Source organism: Mirounga angustirostris, unplaced genomic scaffold (genome assembly GCF_029215605.1).
Source record: "Mirounga angustirostris isolate CCGP_5_RB_7025 unplaced genomic scaffold, mMirAng1.0.hap1 SCAF_13, whole genome shotgun sequence".
NCBI classification, from domain to species: Eukaryota; Metazoa; Chordata; class Mammalia; order Carnivora; family Phocidae; genus Mirounga; species Mirounga angustirostris.
In genome coordinates, this window is record NW_026991721.1 from 62196784 (window position 1) to 62215169 (window position 18386).

Consider the following 18386-nt stretch of genomic DNA (forward strand, 5'->3'; position numbering starts at 1 on the left):
ATTGGTGTTCTCCAGCTGGAACCCCCAGACATATTTAATTTTAAAATTTTCCATAAATATAAACCTTCACTTTTTCTGATTATAAAGATAATACATAGAATATTTAAACAACGCATTGAAGTATAGAGGCAAAGGTAAAAGTACCCAAAATTCCACCACCAAGGGCGGATGCAGTTAACTTTTCAGTGAATGTCTTTCTAACATCTTTTCTCTCTTCCACCCCTTTTCCTCCCTCTCCTTGCTCTGTACACATACACATATGCATGCACACAGTTAGTTGCTTATACACAAACATATATATCCTTTTATATAAATGGGACTGTATTTCATATGCTTTTATAATCTTTTTTTTTTTTAAGATTTTATTTACTTGACAGAAAGAGAGAGAGATAAGAAGCAGGGGAGGCAGGAGAGGGAGAAGCAGACTCCCAACTGAGCAGGGAGCCTGATGTGGGGCTCGATCCCAGGACTGTGGGATCATGACCTGAGTCCTGATCCCAGGACTGTGGGATCATGACCTGAGTCAAAGGCAGACGCTTAACCGACTGAGCCACCCAGGTGCCTCTGTAACCTATTTTCTTAAAGAGGTATTAGGGTCATCTTTCCATATCACTGCTCATAGATACAGACAACATTCTTAATAATGGCTATGAACTATTTCACTGTGTTGATGCACCATGTTTTATTTAACCATTTTCCTATTCTTAGATATTTGAGACGTTTAGATGTTTTCAGCCAGGGATGCTGCTAAACATCCTGTAATGCATAGGACGCACCTCCCCCTGCTTGCTAAACAAAGAATTATCTGGTCTAGGGGCACCTGGGCTGCTCAGTCGGTTAAGTGTCTGACTCTTGGTCTCAGTTCAGGTCTTGATCTCAGGGTCATGAGTTCAAGCCTGTGTTGGGCTCTATGCTGGGCATGGAGTCTATTTAAAAAAAAAAAAGAATTATCTGGTCCAAAATGTCAGTAGTGATGGAGAAAACCTTCTCTATTCCTTCTCCAGTGTTGGGTGGTGGCTATGTTCACTCCCCTATATCTGTTCAAACATCAGGTATTGTTACTCAAGGAAAAAGAAACCGCTCTTTTAGTTTGCATTATTTTGATTACTGGTGAGGTTAAGCATCTTTTTCTATATTTATTAGCCATCAGTTTCTTTTACAAATTTCCCATTTATGTCCATTGTCCATTTTTTAAATTAGGTTCTCATCTTTAATTTAGAAGAGTAATTTGAATATTGGAGCTATCAGCCTTTTTTTGTTTCTTTGTGGTATCTCTTTTTAAAGGGAAATTTAAAAAAATTTTGTCGTCAAATTTATTGATATTTTCTGTTTGATTTCTGAAGAGGGCTAAGTTGATTAATTGCCTGAAATAACTTATTAAAGGTGGTTCATTTAGAATGAAATCCAGTGGCATTTACTGTAGGTAGTTTAATGGCATATAGTCTGTAGACAACATCACAACAGGTGGTTTTGAGTTAGATATCCTGCCTTAATCTGTCTGTAAGTGTTACACTCCTACTAGAGTCTCTGTGAAACATATGGAATACAACTATTAGGCAGGGTTCCCTCCCTTGCTGAGCTGCAGCTAGGTATTTGAGATACTGGCATATGAAACAATTCATTTAAATGCTGAGTAGGAGTTCAGTGGACAGGAGGGCCAGTAAAGGTTTCCTAGAGTTTATGGAGAATGACCCAGTCTTGAAGGATATAACTAGGCAGAAGGGAATGTTTCTGGCACCCCATTGTTGTGGGACAGGCAAATAGGAGACTTGGGTTCTCATCCCTGTTTTGTTACTAATCAGTGTGTGACTTAGGCCAAGTCTCAGGCCCCAGTCTTTTTATCTGTGAAATAGGAGACAGGAGTAGGATATTTCCTAAGATTGTTGTCGTTAAAATATTATAGTTTTACTGTTAAAAGAGAATTTTTAGAAAGAATTCATTCAGCATTTATTGAAAGCCTTCTGCCTTCTGGATAGCATGTGAGGTACTGTGGGAATGCAAGGATAGATAAGACAATGGGCCTTTCAGAAATTTACGATCTTGGGAGAGAAAAATCATTTGTGGTAGTGCAAAATAAAAAGTACAGAGTGCTTGGGAAATGCAGAGTGAGGAAAGGCCATCTTGATTTTGGGTGGTGGAGGCTTCTGAAAGGGATAGCATTTATGTTAGGTAGAAATGGAGGTGTAGGGGTGGTTGGAGCAAAGGCCTGGAGGGAAGGGGTGTGGTACGGGGTTTGTGTGTGGTGCAGTGAGTAAACTTGTTTGGTGGGATTTGTATGGTTGGTACAGAGGGGTAGGAAGAAATGCTAGAAAGCTAAAGAGGGCCTGACCTGTTGAGTGATTTAAATACAGGGCTGAGATACTTACTCGGTTTTTACTTCTGTAGGCTTTTGATGAATTTTAGATGAGGGAATAATGTGTTATAAGCGGCACTTTAAGATTAATTTGGTAAGGGGTGCCTGGGTGGCTCAGTTGGTTAAATATCTGCCTTTGGCTTGGGTCATGACCTCAGGGTCCTGGGATCAAGCCCCACATTGGGCTCTCTGGCTCAGCCGGGAGCCTGCTTCTCCCTCTCCCTCTGCCTGCTGCTCTGCCTACTTGTGTTCTCTCTCTGTCAAATGAATAAATAAATAAAATCTTAAAAAAAAAAGATTAATTTAGTAAAAGTTTCTAGGATGGTGATTGCATTTAGGGACTAAGTCAACATTGACTTGGAGATTTCTGAGGCTGAATACAATGAAGATAATTTAAGAGAAAGCAAGTGAGACTTAAACAGTGATAAGCAGGATGAAAGGATATTGCCAGGAAAGGGAAAATGACTCTATGTGGTAAGGGGCAGGACTTCTATTAAGACAATGCTCTTAAGGCAGGGCATAATACTGGTAGGAAATTGGTCATTCTGGTTCATTGTTAGGAAGAGTTTTCTGGTAATTCGCCATTAGCTTGAAATTTTATAAATCAGGCAGGAATTTTCATGTTTTTTTTTTTTTTTTAAAGATTGCTTATTATGAATTATAATTCTATAATTGTGTTGGTTCAGATAAACTTGTTGGAATAGAGATCCCCACCCCCCTTTTCTTCAGTGTTGAAGTTGCCCATTACGCACATCCTGTAAAGGGAAACTGTGTGACTTGTTGGTGGGGGGGGTGGGGCACATTTCAGAGAACCTTTATAATCGCTAAATCTTTGGGAGGGAGGAGGGTAAACATTATGCACTCGTGTGTTAAAACACTGATTAGTCGTTTATCATCCTTGATTTTGTTTTCATGATAGTTGGAGTAAAGTGCTTAAAAAGGGTAAATGGCAAACCACTGAACAGGAACAGACCAACGAACAGGGCTCATGCAGCTAATTAGTCATCTCTTGTCAGCAAAGACCCTGCAGAGGCAATAGTAGATAGTTATGAAAGAACTGGAGACATGGGTTGTTGGCATGGGTATGGATCTTTTATTGTAGTAACAATAGTTTATTCTTCAAATCAGGGGAATGAGAGCAAAGTTGCTTAGGCAATCATGTGGGCGCTAAAAGAATGGCCTTTGGAGGAGCAGACATTTGAAGTGGGATAAATTCAACTTTTTTGAGAAACTTGCAAACATTCTGATTAGAGTGATTCAGGGGCAGTCCTTATACAAATCAAGCACTTGCAGGCCTCTTTCCTCCTGATTGCTTTTGTCCTGATCTGCTTTCCAGCTTCCTCATCTGGAGAGGCTAGCGCCTCTTGGAACTGGTTCCCCCAAAGGTGGGTGCTAGGAGATGGGGGCTCCCTGAGAGAGAGAATGGTCCCAGAGTTCTAGGCATATGTAGTTCTTTGCCCCTGGATTTAACTTGGCTCCACAAAATAGTGCCAGCTATCTTACTGGGTCCTGGAGTACTGTCTAGGTAGGGCTAGGGAAGCACCAAGCCATCACTGCACCTTATCTACAACATGCATGCATCGCCATAGGGTCATAGGGCTCTCTGTTCTTCCAGAAAGAGAGGGAAAGTGGCAAATGTGGAAAGGGCATCAGAGCAGGAGGCTTGGGTTCTAGTCCCAGTTTCACTACACATAAAATTCTGTGATTTGGGGCACATCTCCTAATCTCTGACTCAGCCTCTTCATCTGTAAAATAGCAATAATACCTACTTTTCCCAGGGGTGAGACTAAAACCAACTAATGGATGATGCAAGTCTATTCTAAAAAGCATAAACTACTGTACAAGCATATAGAGTGTTTACTTCTTGTTAATAGTTTATATTCTGTCCCTCAAGATTTTGGTTTCTTTATACATTTTATTTTTTATTAAAAAAATTGAGATAATGTTTAGGCTTTTAAAAATTGCTGATAAATTTTTTTTTTTAAGATTTTATTTATTTCTTTGAGAGAGAAAGAGGGAGCACAAGAGCAGGGGCAGGAGAAGCAGACTCCACTGAGCAGGGAGCCCAATGCAGGGCTCGATCCCAGGTACCCTGAGATCATGACCTGAGCCGAAGGCAGATGCTTAACAGACTGAGCCACCCAGGTGCACCCCCCCACCTTTTAAAAAGATTTTATTTATTTATGCTGATAAAAATTTTTGAGAAGTTTTAAAGATAGCACACTTTTTTTTTTTTAAAGATTTTATTTATTTATTTGAGAGAGAGAATGAGAGACAGAGAGCACGAGAGGGAAGAGGGTCAGAGGGAGAAGCAGACCCCCTGCTGAGCAGGGAGCCCGATGTGGGACTCGATCCCGGGACTCCAGGATCATGACCTGAGCTGAAGGCAGTCGCTTAATCAACTGAGCCACCCAGGCGCCCCAATAGCACACTTTTTTAAAATTTCTTTTAGTAACAAAATCTTTTCAGTTATCTATTATTCAGTTTTTTTGTTTGATGAAGACTTTCCTATTCTAGGCCATATTAACAATGAAAAAAGCTGAATTTATGATCGAATTAGAGCTCTTGCTGAATTCATAAAATGAGTTTGGGTTGACAGTTAAGGATTGGGCTTTAAAAAAATTTTTTTTAGAAGGAGTTTTTAACACCTTATTCTGCAGTGAGGATGCTGAGACTGAGCAAATAGGTAGCAAAACATTAAACCATTATAAAATGGTAAGTGGCAAACCACTGAACAGGAACAGACTGCATGAGCAGGGCTGGCACTCAGATCTCCTCTAGGGTCCTTATTATTATTAAGTGTTGTCTCCCTCACAGTTTGTTTAAATAAATAAAGATAAAGGAGGTTAAGAAAATTGTCATTGAGTTCAGCTATTCCTCTCTTTAACACAAATGCTGTTTAATTGTCCAACTCTAGAGTTCAAATCTAAATCTTCTTGGATCAATGAATTGAACTAAGCACCTACACATACAAAGAGCATTGTTGACTTTAGAGAACTAAAACCATGATGTTCCTTATTACTAGAGAGTGTTGGACCAGGGATTACAAAACCTGAATTCTAGTCTCAGTTCTGCTAAGTAAATTAGTTAAAAAAATGAAACAAATTTTATCTCTTTGAGCCAGTACTCACCATCTATGAGTATGACAATATGGCATCCAAAGCCCCTTCCAGGACTTTAGTTGGCAGATCTATGAAACCTGAAGGTAGAGAAAGAGGGGTGTGGGAGAGATTGGTGTCTCCTTTTTGTACCCTGAGGAGTTTGCATTAATCAGCTACATTTCTCATGTTATTCCCCTATCTGAAAGCCTGCCAATTGCCCTTTCCTGTCCCAAAAGCCCTCCTTATTTTAAGGCCTAGGTTACATTTCACTTCCTCTATGAAGTCACTTTAACACACATTGTTTCTCTTTTCTGAACTCATTGATTGTCCTTACATCTCACTCATCTGTTAATCATGGTACATTCCTTTGGAATATGCCTTCCTCTTATACCTATCTCTAGAGAGTAGATTAATGTAAAACAAAAAATAGAGACTTTGAAGATAAATTGATTTAGCTGTGTGATCTTAGGTTAGCCCCTTTTTAAAAATACATGTTTAATTTTTTAAATAGGTAGAACATTTTTGAATAGGTAAAATTTTTTTCAAACTTAAGAAAAAGGGGAGGTGCAGCGAAAAGTGTACCTCAGGTCTACCACCAAGGTAATCTTTCCCCTACTGTTATTAGTTTCTTATATAATCTGCTAGAGTTTTTAAGAAATAAAACCTTTATTTATTTATTTATTTTTAAGATTTATTTATTTGTCAGAGAGAGAGAGAGCATGCACAAGCAGGGGGAGTGGCAGGCGGAGGGAGAAGCAGACTCCCTGCTGATCAAGGAGCCCAGTGTGGGGTTTGATCCCAGGACCCTGGGATCATGATCTGAGCTGAAGGCAGAGGCTTAACGACTGAGCCACCCAGATGCGCCTCTGCTAGAGTTTCTTATTTTTTCTTTCTTTCTTTCTTTTTTTTTTTTTTTAAAGATTTTATTTATTTGACAGAGAGAGACATAGCGAGAGAGGGAACACAAGCAGGGGGAGTGGGAGAGGGAGAAGCACGCTTCCTGCGGAGAAGGGAGCCTGATGTGGTGCTCAATCCCAGGACCCTGGGATTATTACCTGAGCCGAAGGCAGACGCATAATGACTGAGCCACCCAGGTGTCCTCTTTCTTTTTCTTTTATATAAAAGATGGCACACTAAACAATCTTAAGCGTATTGCTTTTTTCACTTAACTTATCTTGGAGATCTTTTCATACCACCACACAGTGAGCTTCCTTATTGTTCTTAATGTTTTATGAATGCATCATAATTTAACCAGTGGTTAGGAATTTTTAGTTGATTAAAGTCCTAAATGATTTCAGATTTGAGTGACCTTTGAGCCTTAGCTGAGAAAATTGCTCCTTATTTCTCCAAACTCATATTTCTATAGTACATTACAGGTTTTAAGCACTTTACGTTCTTGCAGTTGATCCTCACAAAACCTCTTTGGAAGAAGATAATTACTCCATAAGTTGTACTAGGTAAATAGAGAAAGGAAATATCTATTTAGGTTTTTGCCGACTGTGGTGCAGGATTCTTCAGCAAGAGCTCTACCGCACTCTTTTCATGTGCTCTGCTATTGGCAAATAGAGATTTTGCTTGAGAAACACAGCCTGCTTTGTAGGGGTTGATAAAAGTCTTCATTACTTCATTTATAACCATTTGTGAATTTACTTCCTTTACTTTACTTACTTCCTTAAAACCAGTAGAGCATGTAGAAAAGGATCTCCACATAAATGAAGCTTTGAGAAACAAAACAAATATAAAGAGAAGATATGCAAATATTCTTTTTATAGGTTACTTTTTTTAATCTTAAAAAATCCTAACTGAAGTATGTATATGCAGGAAAAAGTGGCATTGAAAGTTTCATTGAGATGAATGTGGTTCTAAAAGTGATTAAATGTGTAGGGCTGAGAAAAGTAGGGAGTATTTTAACCTGGGATTTAACGTCTGGTAAGATTCTCTTAAAGCAAGTACAGCCTGAGCTATGTAATTGACCTGTTTAGAATGCACAAATGAAATGGGAGGGGTTTAAGTTTTACTCTAAAATTTTCATTTAATATAAAATGAGATTAGTACTCACAGATCCCCCAGACTGCTAATTGAACTGCCTGAGTGTTAAAGTATGCACTCAGGTTATGCCAAAACCAGTAATGCTTTATATACGGAATGCAAATCTGAGATATTTTTGCAATTAATTTTTCTCCTATTTCTAAACCAGGCCCTTGATTTCTTTTCTGCTTTTATGTTTATGTTCTTTTAGATTCATGCTGAAAACTTAGCCCAGTATCCTAGAATTTTAGAGATATTTGGACACTTAGAGATTGCTAATTAATATTTAGTACCTTTGTATATTAACTTGGCCCTTTGTATTGAACCAAGTGAGAACACCGGAGCCCAGAGAGGTGTGATTGGCCCTGGTCAGTCACTTTGTCCAGAACCTTCGGCTGCAGCTGCCCAGTTCCATGTTCTTTCCCTTACAGCTCTAACTGACTGACACTGCCCTACTTGGGGAGAAGTTTAATTTTGAAAACATCCTCTTGGTCCTTCCCCACTTTTTTCTTTCTAACGTGGGCCAAGTAATAAAAAATTGTAAGGAATATTATAGTCACAGATACTTAAGCATTTTTTTTAAGTATAGTTGACACACGGTGTACATTAGTTTCAGGTGGACAACATAGTGATTCAACTTCTCTATACGTTATGCTGTGCTCACCACAAGGATAGCTACCGTCTGTCACCATAGAGTGTTATTACAGTCTCATGGACTGAGTTCCCTATGTCGTTCCCTTTATTCCTGTGTAGAGTCACAGATCTTGCATGGAGCCAGCTCATTGTAGGCATGTAAAAGAGACTTGTTTGAAGTGAACCAGAACTGGGGAGGGACTGAGGTAACAACCAAGTGAAGAGCAGGCAGCCAAGCAGTACTCACCCCATATTTGTTAGCTTATTCTCCATCTTTCTCTCCCTAGGGCAGGGAGCAGCCAGTTGTGTTCAGACAGTGAAGCTGCCATGTGTTGGTGAGCGGATGCCTTTAAACTACTTTCTTATTGCTTCTCGGCCTTTTGGCTAAGATCAAGTGTAGTATCTGTTCTTATCAGTTTAATATCTGATACGTCCTCTATCTGAGGACAATATAGTAAATGGATTTTTGGAGCTGGGAGATGGAATAGGAGCTTGCTCTGTCCACTCCGCACATCGACCTGGTTATTGCAGTACTTCCAGGAATGGTGCACCCCCAATTTAAAAAAGCTAAAATAAACTACTTTCTTTCCCCCTTAGGTCCTTTCCCATAACCTGTGCACGGTGCTGAAGGTTCCACATGACCCTGTTGCCCTTGAAGAGCACTTCAGGGATGATGATGAGGGGCCCGTCTCCAATCAGGGCTACATGCCATATTTAAACAAGTTCATTTTGGAAAAGGTATGCTTCTAATGTCTTCTTGCTTACAGCGTTGTTTGATTTGCACATTTCAAGTGGGCCCCAGAGCCCCTTGCTGGTGAGTTCACTAAGGAGTTCAGGTGTGAGGCATCAGGAGGATAAATCAGAAAGGAAAGAAAGAAATGGGAGACTGACATTTCCTATTTCTTCCTCTTCTCCACGGTCTTCTAAAACTTGGTTTGATATTTTACAACTTGGCTCATTTTTTGAAATTAAGAGCTGTATTTTGTATTAGTCTATAATGTCTTCTCAGAGTGCTTTTTTTTTTCTTTTTAAATTCTGTTCCACATGTACTGGCAATGATTGTTAAAGCATGGGTATGTTAGGGTAAGATGTGAATACCAAAGGTGATGTTAATTATCTTTACTAAATAGCTGTTGTACAGCAAAGTTTTCATCATGGACTTTTAGGGTACCACTCAGATGCTTCCTCTGGGGTATATTATGAGTAAAGATGCTGCAAAAACCTATTTTGTGTTTGGAAGCCAAATATAACCTATTGGCATTGCTGCCATGTTCAGTTTCTCTTTTGGTTTGGATAACTAAAAATTGACACAAGAAGGTGTTGAATTTAATGTACTTCTATTTCTTTTTAGAAGAAAATAATCTAAACTGATGGCGCCTTCAAATAATTTAAAAAATTGGTCATTAAAAATTATGAAAGTGGGGCGCCTGGGTGGCTCAGTTGGTTAAGCGACTGCCTTCAGCTCAGGTCATGATCCTGGAGTCCTGGGATCGAGTCCCACATCAGGCTCCCTGCTCAGCAGGGAGTCTGCTTCTCCCTCTGACCCTCCTCCCTCTCATGCTCTCTGTCTCTCTCTCATTGTCTCTCTCGCAAATAAATAAAATCTTAAAAAAAAAAAAGTTATGAAAGTTTGCATATGCTTATTAAATAGGCAATTAATACAAAAATAGATGAAATAGAAAGTGAATGTCTCTTTACTCTTCTAGTCTCACTCTCTAGGAGTAACCGCTCTTGACAGTTTGGTGAATATCTTTGCAGATCTTTTTAAATGTGTACATGCAGACACACCTCTACATAATACATAGTGTTTTGTTTCCATATTAAGATCATGCTATATATAAAGTTCTTCAAATTGTTTTTTTAACCGAATGATATATTGGTGTCATTTTTCCATTTTGTGTACACTTAGTTTAGATATGAAAGTAATCATATATTCACATGAATGGCTGAGAAATTCCTGCTTTTGCCTATTTCTAACACCAAGCATGAAACTTTTGGATATATTTTAAAAATGCCTTTCAAAAGTGACAATGATAATACTTTAAAATTAAAAGTAAAATACATTTAGGGGCACCTGGCTGGCTAAGTCAGAGAAGCATGTGACTCTTGATCTTGGGGTTGTGGGTTTGAGCCCCACGTTGGGTGTAGAGATGACTTATATAAATAAGCTTAAAAAAACATTTAAAAACTATATTATTCCATCACCTAAATACCACCACAACTATTTACATACTTTTTTCTATGGATTCTTTGGATTTTTATTGCTGTATATGTATACATTTTTTTTATAGTTTAGTGTCTTTGTAATAGGTATGGTAATTAAAATTTATGATAATAAGTTAGTGGTTTGGAAAATGTCAAAGTGTTGATGAGGATTCTTTAAAAAAATCTCATGTTTTAGGGGTGCCTGGGTGGCTCAGTCATTAAGCGTCTGCCTTCGGTTCAGGTCATGGTCCCAGGGGCCTGGGATCGAGCCCTGCAGAGGGCTCCCTGTTCAGTGGGGAGCCCGCTTCTCCCTCTCCCTCTGACTGCCGCTCCCCCTGTTTGTGCTCTCTCTCTGTCAAATAAATAAATAAAATCTTAAAAAAAAAATCGCATGTTTTTCAGAAATTTTATTGCAAAGGTTGTCAAGATTACAGTGTGTTCATTTTTGTAGTATTCTTTGTACCTATTGTCTATTATTCCACATTAGCCTCACAATACAATTTTCTGCTCTTTGTGTTTGTTTTCTGTGTATATGTGTTATATGTTTAAGTATTCCCTGCAGAGATGATAACATTGCTTTGATCATGCCTAATAATTAGGAAAAAAAGAGAAATCATACCATAATGAAATGCAAGACTTAGTAAGACTCACAGAAACCACAAATTGTGTGATTCCATTTATATGAAATGCCCCCAATAGGCAAACACATAGAGATAAAAAGTAGATTAGTGGTTGACAGAGGTTGAGGGGAGGTGGGAATGGTGAGTAACTACCAATGGGCTTGTGGTTTCTTTTTGGGATGATGAAAATATTCTAGAATTAGATAGTGACGGTGGTTGCAAAACTTTGTGAATATATTAAAAACTATTGAGTTGTACACTTTAAAGTGCAAATTTTATGGTATGTGAATTATATTTCAATAAAAAATGTTTAGGGGTGCCTGGGTGGCTCAGTTGGTTAAGCGTCTGCCTTCGGCTTGGGTCATGATCTCAGGATTGAGCCCCGTATCAGGCTCCCTGCTCAGCAGGGAGTCTGCTTCTCCCTCTCCCTCGGCTCCTCCCCCTGTTTGTGCTGTCTCTCTCTTTCTCTCTCTCGCTCGCTCATTGTCTCTTCTCATATAAATAAAATCATTAAAAAATGTTTTAATCAAATTATACAGAAACTGATTTGTGAGGTCTCAAAACTTCATAGTATGATGCTGTACTATTTTCTGGAGTTTTTCCTGGGTGCTGTTCTGTTCATTGATGAGGTAGCTCATTTGTGTTCTGTGGTTGTATTATAAGTAAATATATCTTAAATTCCACAAATATTTGATGACCTGCTGTGTGAGTGTGTTTAATCTTAAAAATTAAAGACAATCAGGGGTGCCTGTTGCTCAGTTAAGCGTCCCAACTCTTGATTTTGGCTCAGGTCATGATCTCAGGGTTCTGAGATGGAGCCCTGCCTTGGGGTCTGCACTGGGTGTGGAGCCTGCCTAAGATTCTCTCCCTCCCCTTCTGCCCTCCACCCCCCACCCCTAAATTAAAAGACAATGAGCAGAATTATGTCTGTTATTAAAATATAGAACATACTGGGAGATATTCAGAAATCTGAAAATTGCCTTTTCAGTGCTAAAATTTGTGTGGGGTGGGCCAGTGGATAGGGAAACATGGTTTCATATCTCAAAGTGCTGTACTCTAATACTGTATTTTGTTCTCCTTGGTGTAACTTTTGTTAAATATCTTGAACTTTAAGTTTTAAAATGGTTTTTTTTGGCTTTAGTATTTAGGCATTTTAAAGTTTTATAATTGGGGGAGAAAATATAGCAGTATTTAAAAAGTTCAAAATAAGCCACTAAGTTTGGAGAAAAACTTATTCACAAAATGAGTGAGGATATGATGAAACAGTAAGTTCTTGTTTACATTATTGCTTAGCCACCTGGAGTGGAATTTTGCCAGTCCTTCAATCCAAATAAAGCAGCCAAGGTTTCCATGGTGTGGGTTTAAACTGAGCAAAGATTAGTGCCTTGTTTTGAAACGTGTTTGAAAAAGTGCCAATAGTGACTGGAGAATGTTAACATAAAGTTTAGAGATTGTAATCGGTTATGCAAAAGAAATAGAAAATAATGACTAAATTTGCAAGATGTGATATACATATCTGTGTGTCATATACATATGTATATCTATATATCACACACACACTCTCATTTGATCCTTATGTTAATCCTGCAATGCATAACTGGAATTCTTCCCATTTAACTCAGGAGGAAACAGAGCATAAGGTTGCCTAACAAATAAGGGTTAGATTTTAAACCTAAGCCGTTTAATTTCTAGATCAGTGTTCTTTTAACTGTACTGTTGAGGGATTAATTACTTCCTTTTAGAATTATTTTTTTTCTAGCTATTGGGTATATAGGGGAAGGGGAAAGTGGCTTAAAAGCTATTCTGACAAATCTCAAACTCTGTCAGCCTCTAGTTCTCTTAGGTTTTTTCTCAAAAGTTTTAAGATGAGTCTTTTCTTGGGGGCGCCTGGGTGGCTCAGTCGTTAAGCGTCTGCCTTCGGCTCAGGTCGTGATCTCAGCGTCCTGGGATCGAGCCCTGCATCGGGCTCCCTGCTCGGCGGGAAGCCTGCTTCTCCCTCTCCCACTCCCCCTGCTTGTGTTCCCTCTCTCACTGGGTCTCTCTCTGTCAAATAAATAAATAAAATCTTTAAAAAAAAAAAGATGAGTCTTTTCTCTTAATTGGTATCTGGTGTTTTTTTTTTTTTTTAAGATTTTATTTATTTATTGAGAGAGAGAGAATGAGAGACAGAGAGCACGAGAGGGAAGAGGGTCAGAGGGAGAAGCAGACCCCCCGCTGAGCAGGGAGCCCAATGTGGGACTCGATCCCGGGACTCCAGGATCATGTTGTCATGAAGGCAGTCGCTTAACCAACTGAGCCACCCAGGTGCCCCTGGTGTGTTTTTTTTTAATAAAGATTTTTATTTATTTATTTGACAGAGAGAGACACAGCAATAAAGGGAACACAAGCAGGGGGAGTGGGAGAGGGAGAAGCAGGCTTCCCACTGAGTAGGGAGCCTGATGCGGGGATGGATCCCAGGACCCCGAGATCATGACCTGAGCTGAAGGCAGACGCTTAATGACTGAGCCACCCAGGTGCCCCAGTATCTGGTGTTCTTTAGTGTTCATTCTTATCACTTTTTCCCCAGGTGGTTTTAGAGGTTTTTTGGCTTTGCCTAGGAGAATTATTCTGAAGGGGTTTTGGGACTAAGAGATAAATCATGTTGAAATTCACTTTCTAAAAAGTAATTTTTCCATTTGATTTCTGTATTTGCTTCTTCAGAGATAGTCATATTCCTGTTGTTCTTCACATTGATAGAATTTATTTTCAGCTTTCCTGAGACATCAAATGATTAATATGCCTGTGTTCTTGTATCAAATATTTTGCCTTCCCCGAGTGTTAACTTTTTTTATTTTTTTGCTTGTTTGTTAAAGTCCTTCTTTGGTAAAGAATGGAATTCTGTAAACATTTAGGAAGAATGTTTTTGTGAGCCTCCCCTCTCTTGTTTTGCAAAGAGACCTTATACCTGGATTATCTGACAGTGAATACTTGAAGAAAGCAGTATATTGTTACCTTTTTACTACTGAGCCCCAATACACTACATCAAAAGCTAGTTCTGCTTTAGAATATTTATGTGGCAATCTAATTCTTTCATTGAGATTTAATAGCCTGTTAGGCTTTTGGGTCTGAATCATTGTCAGTTCTTTTTTCCTGATTCCACATGTTAAGGGTTAGTCTGTGCTATTATGACTAAAACCAATAATCCATTGGCAAGATGCCAAGTCCTCATTGGGACATCTGCCACTTTTCTAGCACAATCCTTTTCTTTTTGGCTTTTTGGAAACATACATACACATGGAAGAAGAACAAAAAGAAACCTTTCAGTTCAATATAATGTCCTTTCTCTAGAGGTTAGTAGCCTCTGCATTCTGTTTTCCTAGGCTGACATACCAAATGCTTGCTGGTCACATCAGTTCTAGTTCTTCCATAATGAGGTTTCAAATTCTGTTATTCGAATCCTTATACCATCAGCAATCAAAATGTCTTCAAATGGGTGCCTAACAACTGTCATTTATAGGAAGTCATAATGCTCTTAACTACCCAAAACCATGTTTTTGTACAGTTCTTTTTATTGTCCTTTAGCCTATGTTATTTTTTCTTTCATTGTTGCTTAAGAGTTATATAGTATTATTTTGGCACAATGGCTCAGTTGGGCTCTACATTTTCATCATCTTTGTGAAGTTATGCAGCACTAAAAACTTTTTTTTTTAATTTTAATTTTTTGAGAGAGGGAGAGCATGCGTTTGAGGTGGGGGGTGGTTGGAGAGGGACAGAGAGAGAGAGGGAGAGAATCTTAAACAGGTGCCATGCCCAGTGCAGAGCCCGACATGAGGCTCTATCTCACGACACTGAGATCATGACCTGAGCGGAAATCAGGAGTTGGACATTTAATCGACTGAGCCACCCAGGTGCCCAGCACTAAAAACTTCTGGTGAAAAAAGAGGTTAAATGCTGAAAACTGGTTGCCTTCATGCCCATTGAGTACTGTGGCCAGCAATATAAATCTAAGAGTGATGTAGTTTAAAGAAATACTGTTTTTTAAAATAAAAGCCTTATTGAGATTTTCACATGTCATGCAATTTAATTATTTGAAGTGTATAATTCAGCAGTTCTTGCTATAACCACTTTTTTTTTTAAAGATTTTATTTATTTATTTGTCAGAGAGAGGTGTGCACAAACGGGGAGCGGCAGGCAGAGGGAGAAGCAGACTCGCCGCTGAGCAGGGAGCCTGATGTGGGACTCGATCCCAGGACCTTGGGATCATGACCTGAACGTTTAAATGACTGAGCCACCCAGGCATCCTAGTCACTTAAAAAAAAAAAAAAGGGGGGCGTCTGGGTGGCTCAGTCGTTAAGCGTCTGCCTTCAGCTCAGGTCATGATCCCAGGGTCCTGGGATCGAGCCCCGCATCGGGCTCCCTGCTCGGCGGGAAGCCTGCTTCTCCCTCTCCCACTCCCCCTGCTTGTGCTCTCTCTCTCGCTGTCTCTCTTTGTCAAATAAATAAATAAAATCTTTAAAAAAAAAAAAGATTTATTTGTGTATTTTAGAGAGAGAGTGAGCGTGAGTGGGGGGAGGGGCAGAGAGAGAGGGAGACAGGTAGACTCCCTGCTGAGTGGGGAGCCTGACACAGGGCTCAGTCCCAGGATCCTGAGATCATGGCCTGAGCTGAAACCAAGAGTCCAGCGCTTAACCCACTGAGCCACCCAATGTAGCGTAGTGTAGTCACTTTTTTGTGCAGCCATCACCATAGTCAATTTTAGAATATTTTCCTCACCTTCCTTCAAAAAAAACTGTATCTGTTAGCACTCACAGTCTCCTCCACACTCCTAAGAAACCACTAATCTACTTTCTGTCTGGATTTGCCTATTCTGGACTCATAGATATGAGTGAGGCCTTTTGTGTCTGCCTTCTTTCATTTAGCATGTCTCCGGGGCGCCTGGGTGGCTCAGTTGGTTGAGCGACTGCCTTCGGCTCAGGTCATGATCCTGGAGTCCCGGGATCGAGTCCCGCATGGGGCTCCCTGCTCGGCGGGGAGTCTGCTTCTCCCTCTGACCCTCCTCCCTCTCATGCTCTCTATCTCTCATTCTCTCTCTCTCTCAATAAATAAATAAAATCTTAAAAAAAAAAAAAGATACATTTAGCATGTCTTCAAAATTCATCTACATTGTTGCATGTAATGGTACCTCATTCCTTTTGATCGCTGAATATTTCATTAATTTTTTAAAAAGATTTATTTATTTTAGAGACCATGCACGAGGGGCAGGGAGGGGCAGGAGAAGTATGAGAGAGTCTCAAGGTGACTCCCTGTAGGTGGAGCTCGATCTTACAACCCTGATACCATGACCTGAGCTGAAATCAAGAGTCAGATGCTTGAGCCACCCAGGTGCCCCTCTGCTAAATATTTTAAACACATGTTCTAATTAATTCTTTATATCAACTCCATGGGTTAAGTACCATCATCACTACCATTTTAAAGACAAAGAGACTGGGCCTTGGGTTACATTACTTGCCTAAGGTCACCCAGCTGCTAAGTGGTATTCAGTGATTGTACGGTAATTTTGTCCTGTGGCTTTATAGCTATTCCCTTTTTGGTCGGCTTATATTTTATTTTTATTTTTTTCCCCACTCTTATAAATAATAGTGACTATCCTAGGTAAATCTTTATCTGACTCTAGTTCTCTTTTTAGGATAGATTATTTGAAGTAGAATTATTGATGGAAGAGTATGAATACTGTCTGAGAAAACAAATTCTACAATCAATTTCCAAAGCATCAAATTGGCCAATTTCCATGTCTTCTGAGAACTGTCTCTGTTTCACAGGAACTTTAGTCTTGAGCTGGTTTGGATGAAAATTCTAGTTTAGAAAACATGTGAGTTTGGTTTTGTAAATACTTTTACTACTTTGAATTGGAATTGAGGTCTATAAATAGCATTGCTATCTTGTATGGATTTTAGTGAAAAGGAAATATATGTTGAAAATGAGAACAACTCTACACATTTCTTTTTAGGATATTGTCTTCCATTTGGATACCTTGAAACCACTGGCAGCCATTAGTAGTTTTCCAAAAGATGTGAGACTTTTGATTTATTATGTGTGATATAAACTGGGATTTTGAGCAGTGTATAATCTTAGATAAGATGGAGTATGGAATCATAGATTTCTAGACCTTTTATCGTTACAACAGACCTTGAGATCTTCTCGATATATAGATTTATTTTAATTAAGCAAGAATTAAATATTGAGCCCATACCCTTCAATGGCTTGCTGTTGTTTTAGGTGAAGCCGAACATCCTTATCATGGCATACAGGGCCATGTTCAATTTGGCCTCTGCCACCCTCTCCAGCCTCCTTTTCTTTCTCTCCCCTTCTTGTTCACTTCAGTGCAGTTATGTTGGCCTTCTCTCTGTTCCTCATATTATCAAGACCCTTCCTGCCACAGAGCCTTCAGACATGTCACTTCCTCTGTGGTAAGTCTTCCTCCACCCGTAACATGCATCTAATTCCTACTCATCCTGTAGGTCTCAGCTTGATTGTCACTTCCTCAGGAAGATTTCTCCAGGTAGCACCCCACCCTTACCAGAGCTAACCTGCTGTCCTATAAAGTGTTCTTACACTATCCTCTGTTTTCCCTTTGTAGCATTTACCACAGTTTTCATCATGTAGATGGTTATGTTATTGTTGTATTGTTTGGTACCTGAAAACCCTCCTGGAGTGTAACTTCTGTGACAGGCAAGGACTGGTTCACCATTGTCCAACTCTATTGATTGCTTTCATTTTGTGCAGAAGTTTTAAAGTTTGAAATAGTCTGAGTTGTCCATTTTTGCTTTTGTTGCCTGTGCTGTAAGTATCATATCCAAGAAATCATTGCCTATTCCAATGTCATGAAGCTCTTCCCCTGTGTTTTCTTGTAGGATTTTTATAGTTTCAGGCCTTACATTTAAATTTTTACTCCATTTTGCATTAATTTTTGTATATGGTATAAGATAAGAGCCCATTTTATTCTGCTGCATATGGATATTCAGTCTTCCTAGCACCAGTTGTTGAAGAGACTATCTTTTCCTCATTGTATAGTCTTGGCATCCTTGTTAAAGATCATTTGGCTGCATACATGAGGGTTTATTTCTAGGCTCTGTTTTACTGGTCTGTATGTCTCTCCTTATGCTAGCTAGTACCATACTGTTTTGATTACTGTAGCTTTGTGATATATTTTGAAATTAGGAAGTATAAGGCCTCAACTTTTGTTCTTCTTAAGATTATTTTGGCTATTCATGGTCCTTTGAGATTCTGTGTGAATTTCAGCATGATGTTTTCTGTTGCTGGAAAAAAAATGCCATTGGGATTTTCTTGGGATTGCATTGAATCTGTAAATTCCTTTGGTAGTGGGGACATTTTAGCAATAGTAAGTCTTCCAATCCATGAACATGGGAGGTCTTTCCATTTATTCATATCATCTTTAATTTCTTTCAG

The 18386-nt window shown here is 39.2% G+C and overlaps 1 protein-coding gene and 1 non-coding gene across 5 annotated transcripts in view; both read left to right on the plus strand.

Annotated features, from left to right (window-relative positions):
* Positions 1-18386, plus strand: part of SWAP70 (switching B cell complex subunit SWAP70) — an 81143-nt gene that overhangs the window by 18876 nt on the left and 43881 nt on the right. For 2 of the 4 annotated variants that reach the window (XM_045894162.3, XM_064577092.1), the window contains exon 2: positions 8713-8853. The exons of 1 other annotated variant lie outside the window; for it this stretch is intronic. In XM_045894162.3, coding sequence (XP_045750118.2) covers positions 8713-8853 — 141 coding nt within the window. Of the gene's footprint in view, positions 1-8402; positions 8451-8712; positions 8854-18386 lie in introns of all 4 variants that reach the window. One more of the 4 variants, XM_045894164.3, reaches the window with a different exon arrangement.
* Positions 8480-8671, plus strand: LOC123858146 (U2 spliceosomal RNA). The gene has a single exon (XR_006794102.1). It is a non-coding gene; the product is annotated as a U2 spliceosomal RNA (small nuclear RNA).